This window comes from Anarrhichthys ocellatus, unplaced genomic scaffold, assembly GCF_004355925.1.
Source record: "Anarrhichthys ocellatus isolate YVR2014 unplaced genomic scaffold, GSC_Weel_1.0 scaffold67, whole genome shotgun sequence".
Classification (NCBI taxonomy): Eukaryota; Metazoa; Chordata; class Actinopteri; order Perciformes; family Anarhichadidae; genus Anarrhichthys; species Anarrhichthys ocellatus.
The window spans coordinates 1,664,543-1,685,064 of NW_022280097.1; the positions used below are offsets into that span (position 1 = coordinate 1,664,543).

A 20,522-nucleotide genomic window follows, 5' to 3' on the forward strand; every position below is an offset into this window, starting at 1 on the left:
ATATATATATATATATATATATATATATATGTATATATATATATGTATATATACATATATATATATGTATATATACATATGTATATGTATATACAAATATTGTGTACACTCTTTTCAATTAGGGTTACATTGAAATATACAATATATATTTATTTTCAAATTCCAAAACATTGTTTTGGGGAATTAAAATCCCTGATGTGAAGTCAGAACAAACCTACAGTATCTTCAAAGAAACATATCGATCTTGAAAATGTATTTGCATTTGAAAGTATTTACAGTGAAATGTTTGTCTCACAAAAATGATCAGTTTGAAAAAAGTTGCACAATTGTTGCATTGCCATGTAGAACACAAAGTTTGATCATCAAATAATTTAAAGTAATTTTAAAGCAAAACATATCCCCCCCCCCAATTGTTTCAAATGGTCGAGAGGTGGATGGAATTTTTGAATGGATCATATTTGAAGTCGTCTCTTCAAGTAGGAAATTACATCCAGCTTTTATGAATTGTTGCTGCTTATCTTTACAGGACACAAATCACATCTTTGAAAGAGAGAAAGTAATAAGTGTGAATGGCAGTAGTGTCCACCTCAACCCACCAGTAGAAGAGCATGACGCTGATAGAAGTGGACACTCTGTGGGTACGTGCACAGACTCCTGACCTCCTCCTGTCTGTGAGCACACCGCCGGAAGAGAAATGACTTGCTGTTGTATTGCTTCTAATTACGATCCCCCCCATGACATGACTTCCAGACCCGCCGTCGTCTATAAACTCAACACCTCGTGATTAAAAAGCGTTTCCGTCATAAAAAGAGAAGACGGGTAGTAAAGGGGAACATGATGAAGGGTGGAGACGTGCTCAGCGTGCTGCTAAAACCGGCCTCAGGTGGAGATTGCTCTGACACGCAAGCTGTGACCGCTGAGAACGTCACCAAAGCTACCGGGGGCAATTAAACAGGCAGCCCGGCCCCACGTCTCACTGTAACGCTCACATATTCTGCCCATCACTGCCTCCCTAAAGTGATTACCTTATCGGAGAGCGAGGCAGAGTATGGGGGGGGGGGGTCTTGTATGAATCATACCGCAATCAGGGATGAGTAAACAAAGAGTTGGACTGCAGAGGCTCTGCTTCTGGGTAAATCAGATTTATTTTGGTTTATGTCTTTCTTCTGTTATAGAACCCACTTTTCCTAAAACAATGTCGGCATTATTAACCAGGAACACCAGTGTGTTTCTTTCCTGTTTTCACCACGATGCAGCCTGAGACCTTCCGGGACCTGCATTGATTGTCAGGCTGTATTAGATAAATACGTCTATAGAGGCTTTTCACAGAGGACCTTTTAAACGTCCGTTTCTCATCAATGATGGGAGGATGTTTGCATTTCAGAAATGCAGTATATGAAGTGAAATCACGGCCCAGACCAGTACGTCCATCCGGTCCATTCCCGTCAACAATATCTCAGCAACACCTTTGAGGAATTTATTTATCGGAAACGCCCTCTTGGACTCAAGGATGAACTAATTAGAAGGTGGTGATCACAAAACACTTTTTTGATCTTAACTCAAGAATAGGGTAAAATGCTAAAGTGATGACCTCTTGTAAAGACTTGGAAGTAAACTGCAACCCGACTGGTTGATGATTAGAGATGCATGTTATTGTAAGCAAGGTGCAGTGTGACACGCTGACACCCTTTATTTCAGTGTTTCACCTGCATCACTACTGCACAGAATCTGCGTTTTCATGGGAAAGTGGTTAGTTAGGACGGGTGCAAAGCCTCTGTTAAGTACTGTTTTATTCAAGTCGACTTTTTATTGTAAGATTCAAACAACTGCACGGCCAAAGCCTACTTCCAGAATACGTGAGCAGTCTGGCTCTACTGGAACAGGTAATACGGCTGAACTCAACAGCATCACTGAAACACAAATGTGATGAGTGGAGGGATTGATCGCCATCGCTAGATTCATGCCAGCTGTCCCTCCAATTCTAAGTAGATATTTCGGTCTAACCGGAATATCTGGTGATGTCATGATGTCTCTGATGTCGTTATTGTAGAGGACGGTTTGTGAAAGGGGACAGTGCACAGCGGAGGAAATGAGCAGTATGGAAAGCATTTCTAGCTAATTCATGAAATGGATTCTGTGGCTACGGTTAGCAGCAAACCTCTTTGATTTCATGACGACGGTAAGCGCTGATTTTCAGATAAGTCTTCCAGGGAACGTGGTCACGTCAAGCCTGGTAAATCAGGCCTCATGTCTGTGTCACGGGCCTGAAACCGGAAACCCACGTCAGCCCCACTGGCCCATATATCATGGCTGGGAACCCAGTAGCAGTGTAGAAAGGAAGTAAACGTGCGCCCACTTACTTGAGAGTGGACTGAGCCCGGGGCCTTTTCCTCTCTTATCGACCACATGCATTAGCAGAGAAAATGGTGTCTGGAGCTCCGGGAGAAGGAGGAAGCATTTTCATAGAGACCACACCAGATATATTGTTCTTGTGAGAGCACGATACCACGGACTGTGGTATTAAGTTCAATATTTGATTTCAATACCTGAGTTTGACAGATTCTTTTGGAAAAAAAACAAGCAATTAGCATTTATGTATCTGATATTTTGCCTTTTAAGACTGTATTTGTAAAATGTCTCTAAATCATGAAAATCACGGCTTTATTTGTTTCTGAAAGCATTTTTCTGCAGAACTCTCATTTCTGCATGTTGTTTTTTTTGCGAGTATTATAGTTCTTGTGGCTCTGTTGTCAGATCAAATGCATCATTCCAGAAGTGAAACATCTGGACAAGAAAGAAGTTATGAAATATAAATCATCAATGTATCAAAAAGTCCTGTGTTCACTTTCAGACATTTCAGGCATTGTTTTGTCTGATTCATGACGATGCATAACCTTCATAACAGCAGAATACATTTGATAACATGGTAACAGCGAACAGATGTTTGTCATCATGATGGAGTGAGTGAGTGCCTATATGCCCCTACCAGACCAGAATATGACATTTAAATTATAATAATATTGATTATAATTTTAGTAATTGATGTATAAGGGAAAAGGTTATTTTCCAGTTTGAGTAGAAAGATGTCAATTTGAATTTGTTTCATTTTGATTCGTGCTAAACGGACAAACCTGTGACTTACAATACAAATACTTTAAATTAGATCATCCGTCAGTGTGGACTAAATGAATATTGTGAGATCCACTGAGGTCAGTAGGCTGACAAAGATGAAGTGAGATCCTGATGAAGTGCAGCTGAGGCTGACGGTGGTTTCACAGCGACGCTGTTGAAAGATGAGCCGAGTCTGACGAGCTGAGTGTGAGCTGTCCTAAGATGGCCACTGCTAGGTAACAACGTGGCTTTTTAATCTGGCACTGCCGTCAGGCAAGTAAGAATAAAATCCAATATTTAATTGCCATGTCAGCACAGTTGATGGGATTGTTCCTCAGTACATTTGTTTTATACTGCGTGTTCCTTTGTGCCGCTACCTCTCTATTTTTAAAATGTTGTTCTACGACTAAAGATGCTTGTGCGTCTGAGTTTAAGTGTGGAACAACCTCAGGATATGTGTTACTCCTGCAGCGACATTGTCCTTCACCTGAAACTCTGGAATGTCCTTCCGGAGGGGAGGGATTTGTAGAGGGCAGAGCAAAATAGTTTCTTTTTTTTAACCTGACAACTTTGCGCTTTGGTGTGTAATTAGTGTTGCAGCCTCACAGAGCCTCCAGCAGGGCCGTGAAGGAGCAGTGCTGAAGATTCATCATGAATCTGGCTTTTTGGAAATGTATGCAGATTGGCACATATTGATAAGATTAAAAGTACATTTTCAGAAAAGTTGTAATCCATAAAATAACTGTCTTCATGTAAGTAAACAACTTGGGAAGTTTTTGTGTGTTTTGTGTAGTAGCTTAAATGTTTACCCTATTTACTGTAGTGTCTCTCCTTAATGTGGGCAAAGAGCCTGCGGTTAGGTTGAAATGTCATTTTGCAATAACACGATGTCTGAGTTTCAGTCAATGCAGGAGAGGAAAATGTTGTCCCAGCATTCAGTGTTCATCTTCCAGAAGCTGCCAGACGGTTTCTTGTCCCCTTGTGTCTGATGCTTTGCTGTAGTGCAGAGGCCCAAACACTACCTGTGACTGTTGGTTCACAAAGAGAAGACGACCCGGGCCTTCCCAGTTCTATCAGCACAACACGTCACTGCGCAGATACGGTTTCACGTGGGCGGCTCTCTGACTCGTGTTCCTTGTCCTGTCTTTCAGCCATCGCCAACCCCAAGCAGGCCAAAGACAACAAGAGCTTCAACTTTGATTACTCCTACTGGTCCCACACCTCGGTAAGTCTCTCTGCACCCCCACAGCGTGAATGTTGTACTGACACCCCAACAAAGACACACATGTGCATCACTGTGGATGCTTTATGTAGGGCTGGCCTTCATGGCTGCAATCTAATAGATTTGATATCTGGATTACAATATATATATATAGCACATTTTCTGGTAGCTCAATGAATACATAGTCAATATGAAAGAACCACATGGTAAAGCCTTGTATATTCCTGTGAATTAAATACCTGACAAACTTACTCAGTGTTTTATCACTTTATTAAGAACTTTTGTGTGAATTGAACATAACAGTCAGTGACATTATAGAGAAAAAAAATATTTCATTCACTGTTTACATGAATGCACACAAATACAGTTCGGTCAGATTTAGACAATTGTTTGATTTAACAGATTTGAAATTTGAGTTAGTGTGTGCTTTTTATTAAAGGTTTACACAACGTACTTGATATATGATTTCATCACAATACGATTCCACTGAACAATGATAAACGATCACATTGAATTATCGCCCAGCCCTAACTTTATCGTGTGTCAGGTTTACGAGAAAGTTTAAGATTTAAGTGGCTGATTATTGATCTCTGTCCGCAGCCAGAGGACATCAATTTTGCCTCTCAGGTGCAAGTGTACAAAGACATCGGAGAGGAAATGTTGCTGCATGCCTTCGAGGGATACAACGTCTGCATCTTCGCTTACGGCCAGACGGGCTCTGGCAAGTCCTACACCATGATGGGGAAACAGGATGTCAAGGATCAACAAGGGATCATTCCTCTGGTACAGACTTACTGTGATTACTGGACCAGTGGTGATGATAAATCAAAGGGGAGATGATGTGACTATAACGTTCATATTTGTCTTCTTCCAGCTGTGTGAAGATCTTTTCACTAAGTTCAATGACAATGCAGGCAACAGCATGTCTTATTCTGTGGAGGTAAGCATCAGATTCTCTCTGTCATGGGCTCCTCCTGTTTATTACATTTATTCATCATTGATCTCACACAATCAGAATACATTTACTGTACGAGCTTATTTCCATGTGCAGTCCCTGGGCATGTTGACACAAACACCTAATGCAGTTGATACAAATAGAGGTCTGCTCTATGTGCTGAGCTAATATAATGATTCTGAACAGGTAAGCTACATGGAAATCTACTGTGAACGTGTGCGAGATTTACTGAACCCCAAGAACAAAGGGAACCTGCGCGTTCGAGAGCATCCTCTGATGGGACCTTATGTGGAGGACCTGTCCAAACTGGCTGTCACCTCCTACAACGACATCCAGGACCTGATGGACTCGGGCAACAAGGCCAGGTGATGGAGCTGTTTATGCATTCAGGCCCTTCACCGTTGTTATCGATAATATGGTGAAATATACCATATATGGTTCAGATTCAAGGTCCTGAAGGTCAAAAACTAAAGCTCTTTATAATGTATATTAAGGTTCAGCAGATTATTATGTTCTATCTATTTCAATTCGAATTCTGTTTATTAAGTTTGTCAGACCTACAGTAGAAATATCAGGACTAGTATTTTGCTCTGTCACAGTAAGAGACTCATTGTGGAGCAAACAGCTGATGAACGTGTCTCCATTGTGTCCACAGGACTGTGGCCGCCACCAACATGAACGAGACGAGCAGCCGCTCGCATGCCGTCTTCAACATCATATTCACTCAGAAGCGCCACGATGCCGAGACTGATAACACCTCTGAGAAGGTCGGGTTCTATCCCATCCCGACTGCATTTATTTAACATTGAGCTGCTGCCACTGCTTATCAATGAGCTGATTGATGACGCTGATTTAAATCTCGTCGTAAATGGGAAATCAATGATTGCTTGAAGGTCGTACTGTAATTATAAGGTTACGTTGCGCAGATGTTTTTTTAATGAGACCCGTCTCCTGAATAACGATGAATAGCTTTAGGGGTTGTTTCTGTTTGTGTAGTTTAAATAACGGAGTCCGTTTATTGGATGTTCTGTTGCAGGTCAGTAAGATAAGTTTGGTGGATTTGGCCGGCAGTGAGAGGGCTGACTCTACTGGAGCCAAAGGGACCAGGCTTAAGGTGAAGTGTTTCCTACTAATGCATTTTTGATATTAAAAACACAGATATAAAAACACATTTCCTCTCTGAATATGCCTACAATATATGTCAATATTAAAACAGTGAATCACTGTGTTTACTTGTTAATATCATCATCTGCTTCTTGCTCTATCGCAGGAAGGAGCAAATATCAACAAATCTCTAACTACACTGGGGAAAGTCATCTCTGCTTTGGCAGAAGTGGTATGTATTATATCTGCATGCTGTATATTATGAGACAAAGCAGATGTTATCAAGGATACACAAGTCAATTTTACTGTCTACTTCCTTTCAGGACTCTGGCTCAAATAAGGTAATTTGTTTAACTTTAAAAAATTGTTATTCATTTGTTTTTCTTAACGCAAATGCCAATAAATACATTGATTTTGAATGTGGTGTTTTAATTTGATACACAGAATAAAAAGAAGAAGAAGGTGGAAAACTTCATCCCCTACAGAGATTCAGTTTTGACCTGGTTACTGAGAGAAAATTTGGGTATGAGCACAATATTTCGGTGCTCCCAGTGATCCATTAGACCTTGACAAACTGAAACTAAAGGGTTTGCCTTCATTCTGTCAGGGGGGAATTCTCGTACTGCGATGGTAGCGGCCCTGAGTCCAGCTGACATCAACTACGACGAGACCCTCAGCACACTCAGGTAGAGAACGCATCTTCTGCTGCGTCTTTTTTCCCTCCCACACAGCCGCTCAGGGACAACAATGTCATTGAGTCCAAAGTGTTGCGAAATACACGTTTTCCCTCAGTGGCTTGCATCACTTTCACACTTCACACTTCACCCTTCATGAGTTGCAGCTGCAGTGCCAAACTGCAGAATCCTGCGAATTTGTCTCCTCCGTCACCTGTGTTGCATGCTCAATGATCCCTCCCTCATGTCCGTAGGTACGCAGACCGCGCCAAACAGATCCGCTGCAACGCTGTGATCAACGAGGATCCCAACAACCGATTGGTGCGCGAGCTGAAGGAGGAGGTGTCCCGTCTGAAAGAGCTCCTCTTCTCCCAGGGCCTGGGTGACATCATTGACAGTAAGGGACCATTTGTTTGATTTATGTGAGCATTAGTCCATCTCTGGATTTTAATTTCAAACATTTTTTTAAATTTGGTTTTACATCCTTTTCGTTAGTGTGCACACTTTTCTCAATGATACAGTGTTGAAACAACACGAAATATATTAAGAGCCAGTGCAGAAAAATCAATAGGAAGACGACGTGAATGGAGATGAACAGCGACTGATTCTCTTTAGACTGCAGTTGCAGTGCAGTTTACTCCCATGATGTGGCAGAAAAACAGGCAGGGTGGGAAATTGTGTGGGCGGGGTTTCAAGCATTGGCTACTGGAGCTAGCACGTCAAGCTAGCTAACATTAGCATGTAATAGTAATGAACGTCTGTTACAAACAGGAGGTGTGGAGTTTAAAATTGTGGGCATTTACCTGGCACAGAGGGTCTGATTATTAAAAGTGTAAGATCTAGCTATTTTGTTCAAATAACACCGGTCAACAACAAGAAGTGAATGTGACTTGTCTGCTTCTTCATTGACTAAAAGAGATGCGAATTCTGGTCTACACATCTTTACAGAAGCCCCGAGAGGGAAGTGAGAAACAAATATGTTTAAGTTTATGTTTAAGTTCCTTATATTGTTTTCATCTGTGAAACAGGTGAATTTGAATATACATAACTTGCTGACACATACAATATGTACCTTGTGTTTAGAGTGCACGGTGAAATTAAAATTCACCTGGAAGAAAACACGAATGCTTTTAGTCCTATTTAGAACACGGGGTAGTGGTGCGCTTCCACTTCTTGTGGCCAAAATATGTATTACAACAACACACCTGACAAATACAATCACCTGGAAAAACTGTTAACTTACTTGCCTCTCAGGGCTTCCGTACATCCCCAACTTTGTCATAAAATATTTTTTATTCCCAGATTTCGGTCCATGAACATTGTTATCTAAAGGTGTTACGATGTCTCTCTGTCACTCTTTCTCTTCTCTTCTCCCAGCATTTCGAGGGTCTGGTGCTGACATAGAGGGTTTGAAATGTGTGTTTACTGGCTATTGCTTTTGCTCTTGTGGCAGCTTAGCATCACCGGCACTTAATGTGACAGGAAAAAGTTGCTCTTTTTCTGTGTTCTTTGCAGCACCGCAATATCACAAAGCATTGATCAGAATGTTCTAGGCGAGTCGCACTGAAATACAAATGCTAATGCAATACAAGCAGCCTGCAGTCTTAGGGTGATTTTTTAAGCTTTGTCATTTTGGCTCTAATCTTCAGCTCCTAATGGGACGAATGTGCCGTGTCATGGTGCTGCAGAGATCTGTGTATGGCTTCGTAGCTGTAGCATTGGCGGGAAAAAGCTTAATTGTTCATGAAGCAACAAAGCAGAGCCTCACAATGTGATTATAGACCATAATGAGTTATGTTTCCTCCCTATCTATGATTTCCCTCATGTAGAAACTGTAGCTTCCCCTTCCCCTGGCAGGGGGACTCTATCGCCCCCTGTCGGCAGCCATATGTGATGAGTCAGCCTTCAGCCACAGAGAGTGTAATCACTTCCATAATATTGCAACTTTAAGGAAGTCATATCGTTTTATGAGTCTTTCTATAACACATGACTTCATTAACTGCACTGCGCAGGCAATATTATGAAATCCATCTTGGCGGCCGACAGCCTGTCCAGATGGATGTGTGTGATACACTTATTGCTCTGTGGTTGCTATAGCAGCAGCTGCAGAGTCGATATTCTTTTCTTTCATCGACTCTATCACAGGCCTTCAAAATCCCAGGATAAAACACTGAAAATGTGATTTAAGAACTACAAAAATGGATTACTGCTTTCAGTCATTTGTTTGACGTTTCTAACGTTAGAGAAGCGCACTGAGCAGCAAGATGCATCTTGCTGCTTTTAGGTAATAATCCTAATTGAGAGTTCAAGCTTCCCGATTTTCTATGCAGAAAAACATGAACCTATTACAAATGAGTCATTAAGTTTCTGCACAAATGAGCTTATGATATATTTAATTGTCCATACATGATGACTCATTTTGTTTTCGTTGCTTGGCAATGAGCAATAGCATCCCGATCTCATACTCGGGTTTATTTCTGAAATGGCGGAGGAACGATATAAATATATAGCAACTTAAAAAACAGATTTTCCTGTTTGTGAATGTTCCTGCATATGACGCACGGCTTGAAGTTTTCGTATCATAGCTGCATTTTCTTTCGTCATGGCTGGATGGCCTCCCTGTTGCATCTTTTAAGTTGCTCTTTTCTGCTCGTGGCTTTCTGCTGCTGCTGCCCTCGCTTGTATACTCGAAGATAACATTTCTCTCTGTGAGTTAGATTTGTTTCAAGCCACGTATCTTCTTTCTTTTTCTATTCTCCCTTCTCTTCTCTTCCTTATCTGTTTGCATTTCTCCATTTCTTTATTCCCCCGTTAGCGATTACCCCGACCCCACTTCCTGTACACCCCCCGTGCCCCCCACCCCCGACAGACCTTTCCGATCACAAGAACAATAACAATAAAGGCCAAGCTGTGAATCAAAGAGATGATTTCTCCACAGTGACGAATGCCATGACGGGGATGAGTCCCTCTCCGTCTCTCTCAGTCTTGTCCAGCCGCGCCGGATCCATCGCCAGTCTTCATGACCGCATCATGTTCAGCCCGGGCAGCGAAGAGGCCATCGAGAGGCTGAAGGTGAGCGCTGGTGGAAATGCTGTTCTGTCCATCTGTAAACCCACACTCTGCATTGACACAGTGTAAATACAGACTGGATATTCCCAAAGTTGCATATTGTTCATCATCGTATGCAGATAAGTCTTCAGTGTGCTCTCTAAGCATTTTACTCATAACCTCGTCCAAGTGTAAGGCTGGCAATATTCTATATTATTGCTATTGCTGGCAAATCTCATGAGTGGACCAAAACTAACAATGCATTAATCTGTTTATCAATATGGTCTGTTTGGCCCATTAATTCCTACTTAAATGATAAATCTTTGAGTATTTAGAGGGATGACGGGAGAAAGATAAAAAAACAGTCGCACACTGCAAGTTTTCAAAGTTACTCAAACAGGAGTAAATTGTGATTTTGTTGAGGACTATTTTCAGTCATGGATCTGGTGCTAGATTGAGTATTTATGCCCGGCAGAACCATGCATTGCTCAAAAGTTAACTACAGTGCCCACATTCATCTTAACCAGTGGCTCATTGATGTGTTTTTAATAGTTTTTGAACAACAATGGAGCTTTGAGGCACAGAGGAAGAAGACATATCGGGCTTTGAATATAGCACATAATAATTGTCAGTGCATCAATTAATTGTTTGGTCTTTTCATGGGATTTGTTGGCAAAAACAAAAATATAAAACACTAGACATGTATTAATTACCCCTGTCTTTTGAAATGTCAGGAAACCGAGAAAATCATTGCTGAACTCAATGAGACTTGGGAAGAGAAACTTCGCCGAACGGAAGCCATTAGAATGGAAAGGTGAGATATACCATAGGCCTATATTTATATATACATATATAAATATATAATATACATTTTTATTTACTTTATTTTATTAGTAAAAATCCTTCTTGGGATTCAGTTTTTCTCTTAGAAAAGACAAATAAATTGTGAAAAAAGACAACAATTCATGCACACAGAGACAACAAGCTTATAACAGAAAACAGTTTAAAAAGACAAGTTGATACTAGTAAAATATAATATATTTTATAACATAGTCAATAATCCTGTTTTTCTTGTCTATAAAATGTGTTCATCTTAAAATGACTATAACTTATGAAGAAGAGCAGCTTTATAGCATATATAGTGTTTCCTCTTGACCTAAGGTTGTTGCTACTTATTGAGTATTTAGCAAATCAGTATGCACTTGTACAGAAAAATTAATCACTTTGCATTTGACCAGCATGTAAATGATATTGTTGTGTGAGGCATCTTGAAATACGACAAATCCTGCAGCCGCTTGGTTCACTGAGTCGTGCATTCGTCCACAGAGAGGCCTTGCTGGCAGAAATGGGTGTAGCAATGCGAGAAGATGGCGGGACGGTCGGCGTGTTCTCTCCCAAGAAGGTAAGAAGACATGAGGCATCTGCAAAACTCTCCTCTGTGATCTAACACTTACCATTCATATTATTCACTGAAATGCTTGTTTATTTACCCCAAAGCCCTCCAATAGCCCTAGAAAGCCCCAGCCTGTGTTTATCGACACAGTCGGGCTGTTTTCCCCCAACGAGGTTTGTAGCTGTGAAGTGTTTAAAGCTGCCTCCCTCTCTTGAGTGCTCTGAAGCCTCACTTCAACACGAGCCTCGCCGAGGCTGAGCAGTAGAGGGTTTCTCTTTTTTCATTAAAGTCTTATCTGAAATCTTCTTCATTAGTCACTTCAAACACTCCCTCGCAACGCCGAAGGCAGCAATGGGTGTAAACATGGCAGGGTGGGGTGTGTGTGTGTGTGTGTGTGGGGGGGGGGGGGGGGGGGGGGGGGGTAGTGCCCCCATTTCAGTGATTTTTTGGCTGTTTTCCTGCAGCCCTAAAACATCAGACTGAGACTAACACTCATGCGGTGAAGCTGTGGGGAGTGAATTTGACTGCATGGCTTTAACTATATCTGATTGTTTTTTCAGCTCTCTGGTGTGCAGTGTATGCATATGTTATATTGTAAATAACATGGATAATGAATAATTTATGTGTATTACTAACCACATTTTTACGGTTAGTAAATGATTCCTTTTTCTGCGTTAGACACCTCATCTGGTGAATCTCAACGAGGATCCTCTGATGTCCGAGTGCCTGCTCTACTACATTAAAGACGGCATCACCAGGTTAGATGTTGTCAGACATTTAACAATCTTTACTCAAGTGCTTCTTGCATTTTCAGTTGTCATATTGAATCAGGAATTGATTTACTTTTTTAGGGTAGGTCGTGTAGACGCCAGCAGTCGTCAGGATATAGTCCTCAGCGGCCACTTCATCAAGGATGAGCACTGCACCTTCACCAGTTCTACTGGCCCTACAAGAGAAAGTGAGCGACCTTTATCTTCCTCCATGTGCTTTTAGTCGTGTACGTCACAGTTTGATATTGACAGACAGGAAGTGAAGCCTCATATTGCCCTCTCTGTTCGTAATTAGTAGTTGTCCTGGAGCCGTGTGAAGGAGCTGAGACTTACGTCAACGGAAAGAGAGTGACCGAGCCCACTGTCCTCATATCAGGTCAGTAAGCTCTCTGTGACTTTAAGATGAGATAACATAAGATAATCCTTTATTAATCCCGCAGTGGGGAAGTTTACAGGATCACAGCAGCAAAGTGGACAGTGCAAACAAGGTACATGGTAAAAAACAAAAACACAAGAGCAGCAAGTATTATAAATAAGTAATAAACAGTAAAGAATATCAACTAAGTAAAAAGTACAAAAATCCACAATAACTAAAACTCACCTCTCCTTATGCATGGGTACCTATTAGAAACGCGTGTGTTGTATGCTCTACGTGTGTGCCATTTTGACTTCTTATTCACGTAAAGGAAATCGCATCATCCTGGGGAAGAGCCACGTGTTCCGGTTCAACCACCCTGTGCAGGCCAGGGCCGAGAGGGAGAGGACGCCGTGTGCAGAAACCCCTGCTGAGCCCGTGGACTGGGCCTTCGCCCAGAGGGAGCTGCTGGACAAACAGGGCATTGACATGAAACAGGAAATGGAGCAGAGGTACTTTGGGGGGAAATAGTGAGCCTTTTATTTATTCATTCATACCTGAATTTTTCAAGAAAGCCTGTGTAGGTAGCAGATCGTCTCACCAGCGTATTGTAGACGGGAACAACAGATACGAAAGCAAACTACAGGTGACACTGAAACCTTGCAGCACAGAGCAGAGTAAATGGCATGCTGCTCCAGCAACATCAGAGCAGTGTTTCCTTTGAAACAAACGCGTTTTTTTGTCTTCAGATTGCAGGAGTTGGAGGACCAGTATCGCAAAGAAAGAGAGGAAGCCAACAACCTTCTGGAGCAGCAAAGACTGGTACAGTGATGAGCAGCTTTGTGTGCATTATCTAAAGGTGTTTATTTAAGTAGTCGAGGTTACAAAAATGTAAAAATTCTAAAACAAAACTTCCTACAATGAAAACAAGCCTCAAGGTATTTTTTCTATGTTATACATACAACAACATTAGTATTTTTGTAATGACTTTTTGTTTCAACAGTTATGCCTATATACCGAACAGTTTACTCACTGACATCTGTTCCTAAATGTCTTCTTTGACATGGGTCTTCATTATTTAATTGTCTAGGATTATGAGAGCAAGCTGGAGGCTCTTCAGAAGCAAGTGGACAGTTACTACCCAGAAACCCTTGATGAAGAGGAAGAGCCAGAGGAGGAAGGTAGTGCAAAGGACTGGACACGTGCCACATATCTATGTTGGTAGTAAGCAAATCCTCACCAAAAGATTGTGTTTTGTCCTTTTTTTTTGGCCCACAGTGCAATGGACAGAGAGGGAAACGGAGCTGGCTGTGTGGAGCTTTCGTAAGTGGCGGTGCTACCAGTTCACCTCTCTCCGTGACCTGTTATGGGGCAATGCCATCTTCCTTAAGGAGGCCAATGCCATCAGCGTGGAGCTCAAGAAGAAGGTGCAACATGTTATCATTTCAACTTACAGTAGATCCACAGATGGATGTTATAACACGTCTCTCTGACCACACCAATGCTTGTGCTGTGCCCTTGCAGGTCCAGTTCCAGTTTGTGCTGCTCACAGACACACTCTATTCCCCGCTGCCTCCAGACCTGTTGCCCCCAGAGGCTACCAAGGACAGAGAGAAGCGACACTTCCCACGCACCATTGTGGCAGTGGAGGTGCAGGATCAGAAAAATGGAGCCACCCACTATTGGACACTGGAAAAACTAAGGTTACATGACAATGTTTTTAAAAGTCTGATTCAAAAATACTGCGAATATACTGTCATTGTAAAATATAATAATGTAAAGAAAACAGTAAAAACAACATTTTCAAAAAAAAATGGAACAAAAAGTATAGATTCAGTAATCAGTAATATCACAGTAACTCCATGCCGGGCCTCGTTTTAGCTCAGTGACTTAATGTGGCGACTGTTTGCTGCTTCTTGCAGGCAGAGGCTGGAGCTGATGAGAGAGATGTACGATCGCGCTGCTGATGTGCCCAACAATACCGCTGAAGACGGTGAAAATGTGAAGACCGGAGGGGACCCCTTTTATGACCGCTTCCCTTGGTTCCGTCTGGTTGGCAGGTAAATGCTGCGAAACATTGGCCCTATGCAGTATGTGGACAGGGCAGGAAGGCGTTCATGCTGAACTCGTATAAAAGGTCCCAGTGTTAGACATTCCATTCGGGACAATGGGAGGCTGTTAACTACCACATATTGTGCATACTGGTCAACTGATGGACCATAATGACTGAGACAACAGCACGAAGCAGTCTGCAGCCAACTTCATTACAGAGTCTCTGTCATGACATGCTGATGTCTGGTGTTCCCAGTCTGTGCACCACTGTCATGAAATCTCTCCATTACAGCTGATATTGAAAATTGATTCATAACAAACCTATGCCATATCTTCTCATAACCGAAAAGCCTTAACTCGGTACTGTCAATTTTTTACTTTTCCAGATTCTATGTGCTTTGTAAATGAATGAAGTCATGAACACGGAGAGATTTGACAGCCAATTGAAATGATCAGTAAATGCTAGTTCATGCCAGGCTCGTCTTTTTTTTAATGGGAAAAATCATCTGTGGAACATTTCAGATCGACATTTCTTCAGTCCTCCCACTCAAAGCCTGCTGATTCTTTCTCTCCCACTTTGGCACACAGCCTCTCAATCTCTTTGCCAAGCTCTCTCTCTCTCTCTCTCTCTCTCTCTCTCTCTCTCTCTCTCTCGTAAACAGGTCCCCACACAGTGTCACATGGCCCTGTTACATAATATTCAGCATCAAGCCTTTAATGTCATTTAGCTCCTGCAAGACAAGCAAAAATGAATGGGCGGTAATCTGAAATATGTCGTCTGTCAGCTCATTTTGATTTCTACAGAAGCCCTGAGAGGAGAGTGAGAAAGTCTTTCCAAGTCTGATCTAAATTGTTCTCTCCTGTGTTTATGACGTAAGAACATGTGAAAATGAATTTCCCAGCTTAATCTTTCTAAGTTCCTTAAAAAACGAATTTTCATCTGTGAAACAGAGGGAAAATTTTTTTGCCAGATGAAAAAACATTTCTCAGGATCATTTTGTGTTTTGTTGTTGTAATACTCATCTCGGCCACAAAAGGCTAAAGTGCACCACTACCCCATGTTTTTTTTATAGGACTAAAAGCATTAGTCTTTTCTTCCAGGTGAGTTTTAATTTCAACATGCACTCTGAAAACCAGGCACATATATTGTGTGTTAGCAAGTTCTGTAAATTAAAACCAAAAGTTGATGGCGGTCAGCACGCCCCCAGTTTGGTGAAGCAGACAAGAGTACCAGCGCAGCAGGGTGCTGCCGAGGACGGGGGCAGCAGCAAAACATATTTTAGCCTCCAAAAATAATCTATCAGTTTAAGTGTACGCTATAATTAGAATATTTTCACAGCTTTACCTTGCCATCAGACAGCAGGGCACTGAAGCCATCTACTCTCTCTTCAATGCCACAAGACTCCTTTGACAAAAACGATTTACCTCACAGAACACGGGAGTCACTCGATAGGTTAGCTGTTTTGTGTCATTTGATTACTTTAAATAGTCCCGTTTTCTGTGAGGTAAAATTACTGTTTGGGTCAAAGGAGTTTAGTGGCCTTGAAGAGGGCATAGATGGATATAACGGCTTCAGTAAACTTCAGAATGGGTTGTCTGAGGGTAAAATGAAGCGGTGCAATTATACAGCATACACTTTATTTTTTAGGTGTCTAAAATAAGTTTTGCTGCTGCCCTTGTCCACAGCAGTACACCACTTTGCCCCTGTGCTGGTAGTCCCGTCTGCTTCTACAAACTCCGTACCTCATACAACCCTACCTCAAAAACATCTGAACTGTCCCTTTAAAGGGAGGCAGCTTTTCTCCTGTGGTCCAGTCCATCTATGGTGCTCTACTGCCCCTCTTGTTTGAACAAGTGTGTGCTTTCTATCCAACTGTTCTAACCTAGTTCCCATGTCTCTGGCTGCACCAGAAACCCCATTTTCAACACGTGCATGAGCGAGCGCATGAGTGACCCCACCCCATCCCCGACCCTCTCCACCTCTGAAATTACTGAGCTGGCTGACCCGCAGCGAGAGGGTCGAGGGGAGGAGGAGGAGTTGGAGGAGTTGGAGGAGTTGAAGGAGTTGAAGGAGTTGGAGGACCTGGACGATGATATCTTTTTGGACGACCCGTGCTCGGAGCTTGGGGGAGAGGATGATGATGATGATGATGATGATGTGGATGATGATGAGGGAGAACTCTGCCGAGGCTCCGGCGAAGGCCAGGATCCCTTTTACGACCGCTCACCATTATTCAGTGTAGTGGGAAGGTTGGTGAGGTTTCGGGAGCATGCTGGTTGGAGGAAACTAGCTCTTTCACGCTGAGACACAGGGTCCGTTTGCCTCGGTAGACATCAGCACAGATGACATGACAATATTTAAAAACGCAGTTCACAATACAGAAACATTGTTCCCTCACAAAGTCCTCAAAGTCCTGTGTGCATGGCTACATGAAATTTACATTTCATGTTCTGTCCAGTTGGGACGAGTAACCTATAGCTGTAATATCAACATGGAGCATTTTAGTTGGATAGCATCAGTGGAGATTTGAAAACCGACGTGGAAATTTAATTAATTTCATTTCAATTTAGTTTCTATTCCCTGTCTTAGTTGTCATTGTGTCTCATGTTTGAGACACAAATGTTGTTAAATGTCAGACTACACAGCTTTTTTTTTTCATGAACATGATACCGAGTAGACATTTCTGGGCTTTATCCTTTAGCTCTCTATCTTTAATCTCATCAAATTTGACTGCTGCTTGATTTTTTTTGTTTTTGTTTTGGCTAACTGTTTCTTCACACTAACGCAGGCTAAAAGCTTCTCCAACATTTTACAATTCTACCTCTAAAACAAGTCAGTCCGGGGCGGGTCAGTTCATACCACTTGTTTTCATGGAAATTCAAGCAAAGTTGACGCTCAACGGCTGCTTGAGGTGTGTGTCTCACTTACGTGTGGCTAAAAGCAAACTGGTGGCTTTTACAGAAGACCATTCACTAGCCAGAGCACTGACATGTCTCATGGAGTACTATTCAGGTCTGATTTGCATAACACGGGAACCCACGGCGAAATGTTCTCACCACGCTGTGCCAACCTGAAAAAGCATGAAAGAGTCTGGAAATGATTCATGTGAAATGGCAAAGTGGTGTTCAAGGAAGACTCAAAATCTCAAGATGAAAGAGCTGGTTTCTACTGCAGCTGTCTCTTTTAGGCATGCCAGAGCACAAGTCTTTTCATTTTGACCTTTTTTGTCAATTTTTTTACTTGAATACGTCTGATGATGAACTAGTGCCCCTCTTTTGCACAAATTAGCACTTCGTCCCAGGAGGTGCACTTTGATTTCTGATGTCATTCGTTGTTTTTTTGTTGGTGTAGCATTCAGTGCATCAAGCTGTTGGCACTTTCTATTCAAGCTGAGCCATGTTCCGTATGATGATTTCTGTTCCATTTGCTTTTGGTTCCTTTGAGTCGAGACATTGAAAACATTTTTGTTCACCCGTTTTGTCCTGAGCATGCCTTCTTTGCACCTCACCAATCTTGTCATAAGCCACTCCCTTTTTAGACACTCGTCACCCCTTAATGTCTACCCCTATTGGCTGGAGGGAAATGTGGTCCTTGACTGCAAGAAACCAAGGTATAGGAACATTTCTAGTGCAGCTGTTCCCACTTTTATACTCTCAGAAGTAAGTCTCTGTCACTACCCAAGTATTTTCAAATCTAATGCAAAGACAAAGTGCCTCTGGTGCTCATTTTGGCTCTGTACATTTGATATGTAGTGTAGCGTTTTCATATTGAGCCACGTCCAAGATGCACTTGTTGGTGCAGTAGCACGTAATCATTAAGCAATGCAAAAAAAAAACACATTATTCCAGAAATAGAATTCATTGCTCATTAGGAAATCATCTGCTGTCCAGCTGAGTAGTGAGCTGGTTATTTTGCAATCATTTAAAGAATTCAAAGTTGACCCTTACACACATGCTCCTTAGCCTCACCAAGCTTTCATCAGTACAATGCAAAAGTTCAGCAATACTGCATGTGACCCATACTTGTCCTGACAATGTCATTATTTCTAGATGGTGAGGAAAGAAAAGCCCCCGCAAAGCGATAGTAAAGGGCAGCCATGGCCGTCGCAAGAGCAGTCCCAGCTTCTGTTTGGTTGCTTTGCAGCTCTGTGTTCTGTTGTCCAGTCCAGTGAGATTGTATCAAGTGTGAGCCGTCTCCTACGATCGGTTGTTTCTAATCTTTTATCATCTTTCTCTTTCTGCTTCCTGTTCAGGGCTTTTGTTTATCTGAGTAACCTGCTGTACCCGGTTCCTCTCGTCCACCGCGTGGCCATCGTCAGCGAGAGGGGTGAAGTGAAGGGCTTCCTCCGTGTGGCGGTGCAGGCCATATCAGGTAAGGCTCGCACCCTCAGCCTCGCCGCCGTTAAGACGAAGGGGGTGAGGTGGGATGGAAAGGGCAGGCTGTGTGTGACTTCTTGAGGGAGTGAAGTGAAGGTGCTTTGTGTTTTCCTCCAGCTGATGAGGAAGCTCCCGACTACGGATCAGGAGTGAGGCAGTCGGGCACTGCCAAGATCTCCTTTGAAGATCAGCAATATGAAAAGGTAGAGAAAATCACTCCCAAGTAGACCATGCAGCATTCACCTGTATATACCAACCTGCCAACCGGTCTGCCTTACGACTTTCTTTTGCAGTTCCAGTCCGAGACCTGCTCCGTAGGACTGTCCCGCACAGGGGTTTCACAGGAGGAGCTCCGTATCGTGGAGGGAGAGGGGCAGAACGCAGAACCTGGACCCTCAGCTGATGAGGTCAACAATAACACATGTGCGGGTAATCGTATTTTATGAGTGACTGGATGCATGTTTTGTGTGTTTGGGTATGTGTGTGTGTGTGTGTGTGTGTGTGTGTGTGTAGTAGGTATGGCCAAAATCTTCCATGGCGATATAGTTCATTTCATATCACTATGTAGCATGTTTTCTAGTAATTCAATAGATAAATAGTCTAAATATAATAACCACATGGTTTGGTGTACTCTTGTGTGAATTACATACTTGATAAATGTGAAGTACCGAGTATATTCTCCTTTAATTATGAACTTTGAGTTAGTACGTGTTTGTTATTGACAATTATGACGACATAATTGTGTACATGATTTCATCAGTCCTGCTCTCTGTCCTGCTGTCCGCCCGTCAAGTGCAGCTTGATCCGGGAAGAGTGATGGAGCCAGGTCTCTGTGAAGATGTGGTCTCGACAGTCACCGACCTCCTGCTGCTTTCATCCATCTTATCTTATTTTTTTATTCAGACATCCAGCAGTAGGCTGGGTCTTGGAGTAGCCTCACGTCCTAGCTGGGTTAGCTTAGCTTCCATCTCGGCTCTCCTGCCTCTCCTCCCTGGGGCAGTTTGGTGGCATTTGGATTAGGCCGAGTGTATAGTGGCCCACTCGGCCCAGAAGTGGGCCACTACACTAGACTCACGCTAAACTGATTCTTTCTGCGTAAGACTCACAATGGAATCCTAGAAAAACCTCATCCAGCCACTGTCCACAGCACAAGAAAACAACCGTGCACAGCCTGACTGGGCCGGCTCCCTAGAATGCCAGCTTCTACCTGTGTCTGATTTCTGTATTTCCTTATTTCCTCACAGCTGGTGCAGATGAGCTGGAGAGTCCGCTGAAGAGTCAGGACGGCCCGCTTGACACAGCTCTGGAGCACCTGAGGATCGGTAACGTCTTTACCTTCAGGGTGACCGTCCTGCAAGCCTCCAGCATCTCTGCAGAATATGCCGACATCTTTTGCCAGTTCAAGTAAAAATGTTTTCATTGCTCACTCCGCCTCCCACTACCCACTCTACCCTCCCCCCA

General features: G+C 42.6%; 1 protein-coding gene across 20 annotated transcripts in view; it reads left to right on the top strand.

The window, feature by feature from the left end:
* kif1aa (kinesin family member 1Aa) overlaps window positions 1–20,522 on the top strand; it is a 44,368-nt gene that overhangs the window by 10,758 nt on the left and 13,088 nt on the right. For 4 of the 20 annotated variants that reach the window (XM_031872961.1, XM_031872964.1, XM_031872965.1 and 1 more), the window contains exons 3-31: window positions 4,263–4,336; window positions 4,934–5,116; window positions 5,208–5,273; window positions 5,475–5,653; window positions 5,944–6,055; window positions 6,325–6,402; window positions 6,559–6,624; window positions 6,716–6,733; window positions 6,837–6,915; window positions 7,000–7,078; window positions 7,321–7,463; window positions 8,444–8,482; window positions 9,882–10,138; window positions 10,849–10,928; window positions 11,441–11,516; window positions 12,186–12,265; window positions 12,359–12,465; window positions 12,573–12,653; window positions 12,964–13,144; window positions 13,382–13,454; window positions 13,723–13,813; window positions 13,911–14,059; window positions 14,157–14,335; window positions 14,555–14,692; window positions 16,596–16,934; window positions 18,938–19,056; window positions 19,158–19,264; window positions 19,355–19,484; window positions 20,306–20,465. In XM_031872961.1, coding sequence (XP_031728821.1) covers window positions 4,263–4,336; window positions 4,934–5,116; window positions 5,208–5,273; window positions 5,475–5,653; window positions 5,944–6,055; window positions 6,325–6,402; window positions 6,559–6,624; window positions 6,716–6,733; window positions 6,837–6,915; window positions 7,000–7,078; window positions 7,321–7,463; window positions 8,444–8,482; window positions 9,882–10,138; window positions 10,849–10,928; window positions 11,441–11,516; window positions 12,186–12,265; window positions 12,359–12,465; window positions 12,573–12,653; window positions 12,964–13,144; window positions 13,382–13,454; window positions 13,723–13,813; window positions 13,911–14,059; window positions 14,157–14,335; window positions 14,555–14,692; window positions 16,596–16,934; window positions 18,938–19,056; window positions 19,158–19,264; window positions 19,355–19,484; window positions 20,306–20,465 — 3,463 coding nt within the window. The remainder of the gene's footprint in view (window positions 1–4,262; window positions 4,337–4,933; window positions 5,117–5,207; window positions 5,274–5,474; window positions 5,654–5,943; window positions 6,056–6,324; window positions 6,403–6,558; window positions 6,625–6,715; window positions 6,734–6,836; window positions 6,916–6,999; window positions 7,079–7,320; window positions 7,464–8,443; window positions 8,483–9,881; window positions 10,139–10,848; window positions 10,929–11,440; window positions 11,517–12,185; window positions 12,266–12,358; window positions 12,466–12,572; window positions 12,654–12,963; window positions 13,145–13,381; window positions 13,455–13,722; window positions 13,814–13,910; window positions 14,060–14,156; window positions 14,336–14,554; window positions 14,693–16,595; window positions 16,935–18,937; window positions 19,057–19,157; window positions 19,265–19,354; window positions 19,485–20,305; window positions 20,466–20,522) is intronic. The other 16 variants (XM_031872973.1, XM_031872975.1, XM_031872979.1 and 13 more) reach the window with 8 other exon arrangements.